We start from the raw sequence: 7,736 nt of genomic DNA, 5'->3' as shown, positions 1-7,736 counted from the left end.
TTGATGTAAAGTCCTAACCTACCTCTGTATCTCAGATGCTACACTTGTTTGAATGTGTTGCTGCATACAAGGATTTCTTACATTTAAACCATGGAATCTCAATTGCTCATTGTGCTTGAGATAACCATATGACAACTTAGATTGCTTTCTGTAAAGCCACTGTCACAGGTCAATTTACCTGTTGGGATTTAGTTATCTTTGCAAATTACAACATTGGTCTCCATCTTCATTAGGTCCCTAGCCATTTGCTCATGTGAACCAAACATCATTCTGTTCCATTTCTATCTGCAGGACAGTAGCCACAATGCACGAATCATGCTTGCTATATCATACAGTTGAGTAAAAATGTGATCTTTGAATGTAAAATTTGGTCTGTTTCAAATTATCCAAAACAATATCTACAGCATTTGCTAAACATCACTAAAAGTGACATACATTCTTGTGCCAAAGACATTTACCTCAAGGATTATATTCAAGCTTTAACCTGCTTCAAACTACCTTAAAGCAAAGGAAGCCCATAATGTTTTCTTGAGGGCAATGCCTTAGCCAACCAGAATAGACTTACCAACCAATCAATATTTTGTTCTGATCACTTAGTTCTTTGCTCTCAAAGCAAAATAAACCTTTGCAAACATTTTTTCAATATTCAAGTTATGTAATATAAGTGATGGAAGTGCTTATTTCTTTGTCCCAATGTTGTTGGAAAGTTTCAATGAAAAGCTGTTTCATTTAAAGTGTAATTTAAGAAACACTTAAAGTTGACATTAAATCAAGAAAAGCAAAATTTATTTTGGCTCAGTGTTATGAGCCTTTGAACCCTAAAACAATAATCTGTACTTTGCTATCTTTTTTATTTCCAGACAGTAGAGCTCAGCTGGTAGCATTCATAAATTCCAGAAAATATTATGCATGGAGGCATAATGAGGTTGAACATTATCTGGAATTATCTAACGGAAATGAGGTTGTCCTCAAATGAAGGTCCCATGCTGGCATGCAGCAAGTAACTTGCACATTCCATATTTGAGGCAAATCTAATGAATCAAGATTTTAGCTGTATACAAAGGTTAAACTTGAAACGCATGATTAATGGCTTTTATTTAAGTACAAAAACAAAATGGATTGTCTTAATGTATATCCTTTAAAGAAAAAGGTTTTGTCCATTTTTAAGATTAACTTTTATTGCATGTAATCAAACTGGTTCAAATACTTGACTCTATATTCCATTGAATGAAAACAAGAGCCTAAATGAGAAATTTAAGTTTACCTCAAGATAATATTTTTCTAAATAGAATAAAGTGCAATTTAAGTGTCGACTGATTTCAAGTGTTAAGAAACTGGTATCTCATTTCACCATGCTGAATGTGAAAGCTTGCCTGTGGTGTATCCAGTTTGGTGAAACAATGGAACCCAGCTTTGGGAATACATAATTGACATACTTTGAGCAGCAGAGGGTAAAAGAGTTTGGTAACATGCAAGATTAGAAGCCTGTCTCTTTTTGCATGTTTAAAAACCATGCACAGTTAAAGGTTGTTTTCTTCAAAAAAACATTCACTGAAAACTCATGGCAACAGATTTTTCTACTGCTGAGGGTAAAGTCAAACAAACATCTCCGCTCAAGCGACTTCAACCTATATAGTCTTTATTCTTGTCTGTATCTGACATCTTAAACCTTTACTTGTGTTGGATGTGTATTTGTGGTTTTATTACGTTTCTTGTTTTGTAACAATTCATTTCTTTCAAGAAAGCTTATAATTGGCTCCTTTTCACAACTGCTACATTTGAATTAAAACATGACTAAAGCTGCATGTGAAAAGAAATAGTTGACAAACCAAGAGGGTTTCAGATGGGAGAAGACTAATTACCCCCTTATCTAGTCACAATAGTACAAATTTCAGTTCACTATTTAGGACTAAGCAATTCATTTGTATTGTGGCAAAATGTGTCAACATTAACTACAGAATATATTGACTGTTTAGTGGTTCCAGCTACAAATGGATACCTTTGAATTGCAATGCCAATAGTGTATGCAGTATGCTGTAGATTTAAAGTAGAGTTGTTGATTAAACTTATGTCTGATCACATGAATTGCAGTTTCAGTTCAATATGTTTCATGCCATTTCTAATATCTAATAATTTGAAATTAACTTCAACTTATTGAGCTGTTAACCAAATTATTTTGCCTTGGAATGTTAGACAATTTTTTGATTTTGCTGTATATGGCTTGGGCTATGGAAAACACACATATAGAATAGAAAGTTTTTGCACGTTCAACGGAATGAATGAGGAAATAAATACATTCAGTTTAGAATACTTCATAGGATTTTATGTTGCAATAACATTGGAACATAAACATTTTGCTTTTTAAAATATCTTCCCATAGCAATTTTTATACATAAAGAATGCAAACACATGATATAGTAAGCTGCGGTCATATCGCACACCTTTACATTCAGTAGGTTGATTGTACCGCCTGATTTACTGAATACATAATTTAAGGGAAGCCTAATCCAGGATGACAGGGATATGTTGCTGAAAGAACCAGAGCGAAGTGCTAAAATCCACAATAGTTGCTCATCATTCAGTACATTTAGAAGTTATCCATTTACAAACCATTATTTTAAAATGAACTAAACTCATCTGAAATGATAGCATAAAATTGTAGTTTGAAGCACAATGTGCAACCGGTTTGCATTTGAATGTGATTAATCAAATATTTATCTTCTGACGATTATGCACTGACTTATAACAAGCTCTGGCTAGCCAAATGCTGGCAATCTGATGCAGTAACTATGGCAAGTGTCAAAGTCCACCATCAATAGCTTGTTCCCACTTCCACTTGAAATCAAAATAAAGGAAAATTAAAAACAATTTCAAAATGCTGGGGTAAGATTTGGGACCCAGCCAATTTGTGGAGCTGAATATTTCAATATAAGTACACTGGTAACAGTTCAGCATTGCACAAGACCACTGTGGCACCAGGCCAGAAGTCTTATCAAATACAGGTAATTCAATTTAATTATTTACTTTTATCTAAACTTAAAGAAATAGGTACCTTTATTAAGAATTAAATTACATCCTTGTAAAGAATATAGTCGGTTGTCATTAGAGCTAAGCTTAACTCCACATTAACTAACCGAATATTTTAATCATATCAAAACCTACCTTTTTCTTGGCCAGGTATGAAATGTAAATAGATTCCTTTTCAGAATGATTTGTTTTTGTTTGGTCCCTAAAATGAGTTTCAGTAACTGAATATCAGTAATGAATATGAAGCTGTATAGTTATTAAAGCTTTAAGCAACCTAACGATTCACTGTCACTTTTGTTCCCCAAGCAATTCAAGAATTGTGCAAAGAATGCAATTTATTCTCTATGACACAGAACACAAGTAACCAGTCTGAATTTGTAGGTATTTTGTTTAAAAACATGTATAGCCCACCTCTCCCTCAAAAATGGCCAATTTATCCATACAATGACTAAATTGATATATTCAAAGACAAGATCTGTTTCATGTGAATGCTTGCTGCAACAGGACCAGCAAATTTCAAAACCATACTTTTGATGAAACTGCACTTTAAACAAAAAGGAGGGAGATTAAACAAACATTAGAACAGTATCTTCAGCGTACAGGTTTACGTGCAATGATGTACTATTCCAAATGGTGTAAACATATGGTATACAATGTATATATTTAAAATTGATAACTGCACACATTGCACAATGTGTGTACGGTTGCTTTTGCACTGTTTACTGTTTGAATAAGCATATGACAGTCAATTTTTGAGGACCTTCACTCCCAGGTGTTAGTACCATGAAGAGTTAAGGCCATCCATCTCTGGAGAAGGAGGCAGTGACATTCCCTCTGTCAAGCTAAAACTGGACTTGTTTATGTTAATGTCCTGTAACTCAATCAATTCTATTTAAAAGTAGACTCTTCAGAGACTTCCAAATCTTAGTTATAAATTAAACTAAAACAATGCATTGATGATTGAGATAGAATTTAACCTCAATATTTAGGTTAATAACATTTAAAATGTTAATAGATAAGAGGGAAATTGAACTTTTCCATCCTAGACATCCCAATCCTGAAAAGAGTTATTCATGCTCTGCTTTCAATCCCTAACACCAGACTTGGAAAAATTAAAAATAAATTTTGAATTTTCAATTATTCTTAATGGATCATCTTAAAGGCTGTTTTGTAGCAACTTTCATTTATTAAACTGTTTATCTGTAACTCCGATATCTCCTCAGATGAGGTAAAAGAAACTATAACAAGTTTCCCAGTCATTCACTCTCAAGTAACTTTGTCTGATCACTTACAATCAAAACCACATAATCCCATGAGTACATTAAGAGTATGCACAGCATCCATGTTAAAAGCAGGAGGACAACGAGGATCAGTGCAAACTGAAACCTGAACCTATTCTCAGCAAAACTGCTATTTTTAACTTTATTTAGAATACTGAGATGATGTCAAGAACAAAAGTCAAGCTTATATAGTTAAATTACTAAATGAGGCTGCCTATAAATCTGACAAGCAGGCAGATGTATCCCATCAACAGCATAGGTTAATTAGTAAGTGCTAGTTGCCATGGATGGCTGCAGTACACCAAATAAGGTGTGCCTGGTTCCAAGGCTATTATAATACTGGCAAAGGCAAGTAACAGTATTTACAGTCACCTTGCAAGGTGGATCTCAAATGATTTTCTTGATCATCTATGTACAAAATATGCACAGGAATAAGCAAGTTTCAGCTGCTTTACAACATCAGATGAAAGCATCCACAGTTGTGTATGTGTGACGCTGAAGTTTGTAGGCTGTTAATCAGATAAAATGTGCACGAAGGATACTGGAAAGACACCACTTCTGTCAGGTTGCCCCTCAATATAGCCAATCTGTCAAAATTGAGGAAAAGGAGGTTTAGTATCTCAAGAAGCAAATATTTTCTCTTATACATCAGGTGCAAACATAAAACATTTTCATTTAATCCTTGTTGTATACTTGTGCCAATATGATGTGTATGATTTACTTGTTTCATCATTTGCTGTTCCAATGTCAAGACTTCAGATTTTCTGTTGAAAGCAAAATAGTCCAAATCCTAAAACTGTGCATGACGCTGTGAATACTACAGGATGTACGTGACAACAAGTGGTTTGGAATTTTGCCACTGGGGAAAGAGTGCTGCATGAACTCTTCAAACATCCATAAATAGGCCTCTACATTAATCCTCAATAGTACTGCACATTTACTGACCAGGAGCTTCCCAGATTGAATTCCCATTCTGTGCTGAACTGGTTTCAGTGATAACTTTGATCAGGATTTTCACTAAAAATTGAACTGCGTAGATGTGTGCAAGATAGGATATAGCCATCCTTTCTCAACCCATTCCTGGAATCTTTGAACCTTTGGCCATGAAGAATGGGTATGATATTGCTTGTGTTTACTGTGGTAATTGGAGTACAGGAAGGAAGCAGAAAGGAAGTACCAAGAGGATTCCCATTTAACTCTGGTAAAATAAAACATCTGCTAGTTGAGCGCTTTCAGAAATCTTTAAAATAAAATTCTCCTCATAGCGTGTTGATTGAAATTGGGGAGGGACTTGATGAGCCTTGGCGAATTCCCACTGCCAAATCAGCATGTTATTCCTGAGTTCACGCAGCACTGTCATTGTAGCTCACCAACTATATGGTTTTCCGCCTTCAGAATTACAATGTGCTCAGAGCAACATTTGTGACTGCAACTCGGTTTTTAACTGAAGATTAGTTCATGTGTAACATTTTTGTTGAGTTAGCGAGTTCAGTTCTGTTCCTAGGCTGTGCTGGACTAAAGAACCAAATTTGGATCCTTAGTCTGTCCTGAGTCAGATCTTTGCCAGAACTCAAGATGCCGAAGGTGACATTAGTGAAAGGAGCAACCACACCTTCAAGAAGGTCCAAATGTTAGATAAGTACAAGTTTGTCTGGAAATTTCTTGCATGTTTTAGGGTCTAGAGCTGAAAATGTGTTGCTGGAAATGTGTTTCGGGCATAAGCCCTTCCTGAAAAAGGGCTTATGCCCGAAACGTCGATTCTCCTGTTCCTTGGATGCTGCCTGACCTGCTGCACTTTTCCAGCAACACATTTTCAGCTCTGATCTCCAGCATCTGCAGTCCTCACTTTCTCCTGTTTTAGGGTCTAGAAAGAAATAGCCACATGTATGACTGACACTTAAATGAATAAGCTTTAGCTTCTTGTGTGTTTCAGAGCAGAACAATTCTTAATTCCAATACTGCAAATGTAAGGAGCAGTGATTATTATAATCAGACACAACACAGTTCCATAATATATGGTTTTAGTGGTATGACATAATACATGAGGCAAATTCACTAACATAGCTTTACCCCAGCTCATTGGAGGAATACTTGAAGATGAACCTCACACTCCTTGAAAAGCAGCTGGCCCACATTTCCACAGACCTGAGGCTGGCAAAGGCCAGTCATTCATGTTAGAGTCATTCAGAATGGAAACAGACCCTTTGGTCCAACTCATTCGCGTCGACCAGGCACCCCAATCTGTCAGAGTTCCATTTGCCAGCATTTGCCTATATCCTTCAAAACCCTTCCTATTTATATGGTCATCAGATGTCCTTTAAATATTGTAATTTGTATCCACCTCCACCACTTCCTCTGACAGATCATTCCATACATGCACCATCCTCTTCGTGAGAAAGCTATCCCTCGGGACCTTTATAAATCTCTCCCCCTCTCACCTTAAACCTATGCCCTTTGACTTTAAACTCCGTGACCCTGGGCTTCCATTTTCCAACATCTGTCCCCTGCATTAACAGTTGTTAAATATCTAACTTGATTTGGTTGGGAAGAGTTTGCTGAACACCACTGAGATTATGAAGGTACAAAAATAAATCAAATGACTGTACAAATATACCTAAGTACATCTTTTATTATTGTCTTGCTTTAATCAGGTGGAATGTGGTGTACCATACCAGAATATTTCCCTAATTACAGGAGCATATTGGTATGAGCCTGGGTCAGTGGTTTGGGGGCAGAGTCAAAGAGTCATAGAGATGTACAGCATGGAAACAGACCCTTTGGTCCAACTTGTCCATACTGACTAGATATCCTAAATTAATCTAGCACCATTTGCGAACACTTGGCTCAAGAAAGTAGGAGTATACTTAAGAGGCAAATCAGGAGGGCAAAACAGGGACATGAGATAGCTTTGGCAAATACAATTAAGGAGAATCCAAAGGGTTTTTACAAATCTATTAAGGACAAACGGGTAAGTAGGGAGAGAATAGGGCCCCTCAAAGATCAGCAAGGTGGCCTTTGTGTGGAGCCACAGAAAATGGGGGAGATACTAAATGAATATTTTGCATCAGTATTTACTGTGGAAAAGTATATGGAAGATAGAGACTGTAGGGAAATAGATGGTGACATCTTGCAAAATGTCCAGATTACAAAGGAGGAAGTGCTGGATGTCTTGAAACGGTTAAAGGTGGATGAATCCCCAGGACCTGATCAGGTGTACCCGAGAACTCTGTTGAAAGCGAGAGAAGTGATTTTTGGACTTCTTGCTGAGATATTTGTATCATTGGTAATCACAGGTGAGGTGCTGGAAGACTGGAGGTTGGCAAACGTTGTGCCACTGTTTAAGAAGGGCGGTAAAGACAAGCCAGGGAACTATAGACCGGTGAGCCTGACCTCAGTGGTGGGCAAGTTGTTGGAGGGAATCCTGAGGGA

The 7,736-nt window shown here is 36.7% G+C and overlaps 1 protein-coding gene across 1 annotated transcript in view; it reads right to left on the bottom strand.

Moving 5' to 3' along the window:
• Positions 1-769: 769 nt before the first annotated feature.
• LOC122549488 (arf-GAP with SH3 domain, ANK repeat and PH domain-containing protein 1-like) overlaps positions 770-7,736 on the bottom strand; it is a 363,467-nt gene continuing 356,500 nt past the window's right edge. The window contains exon 31 of the mRNA XM_043689348.1: positions 770-4,894. Within this exon, the coding sequence (XP_043545283.1) occupies positions 4,820-4,894 (75 nt within the window). The 3' untranslated portion in view covers positions 770-4,819. The remainder of the gene's footprint in view (positions 4,895-7,736) is intronic.

This window comes from Chiloscyllium plagiosum, chromosome 4 (genome assembly GCF_004010195.1).
Source record: "Chiloscyllium plagiosum isolate BGI_BamShark_2017 chromosome 4, ASM401019v2, whole genome shotgun sequence".
Taxonomy (NCBI): domain Eukaryota; kingdom Metazoa; phylum Chordata; class Chondrichthyes; order Orectolobiformes; family Hemiscylliidae; genus Chiloscyllium; species Chiloscyllium plagiosum.
This window is presented reverse-complemented; position numbering and strand designations above follow the sequence as displayed.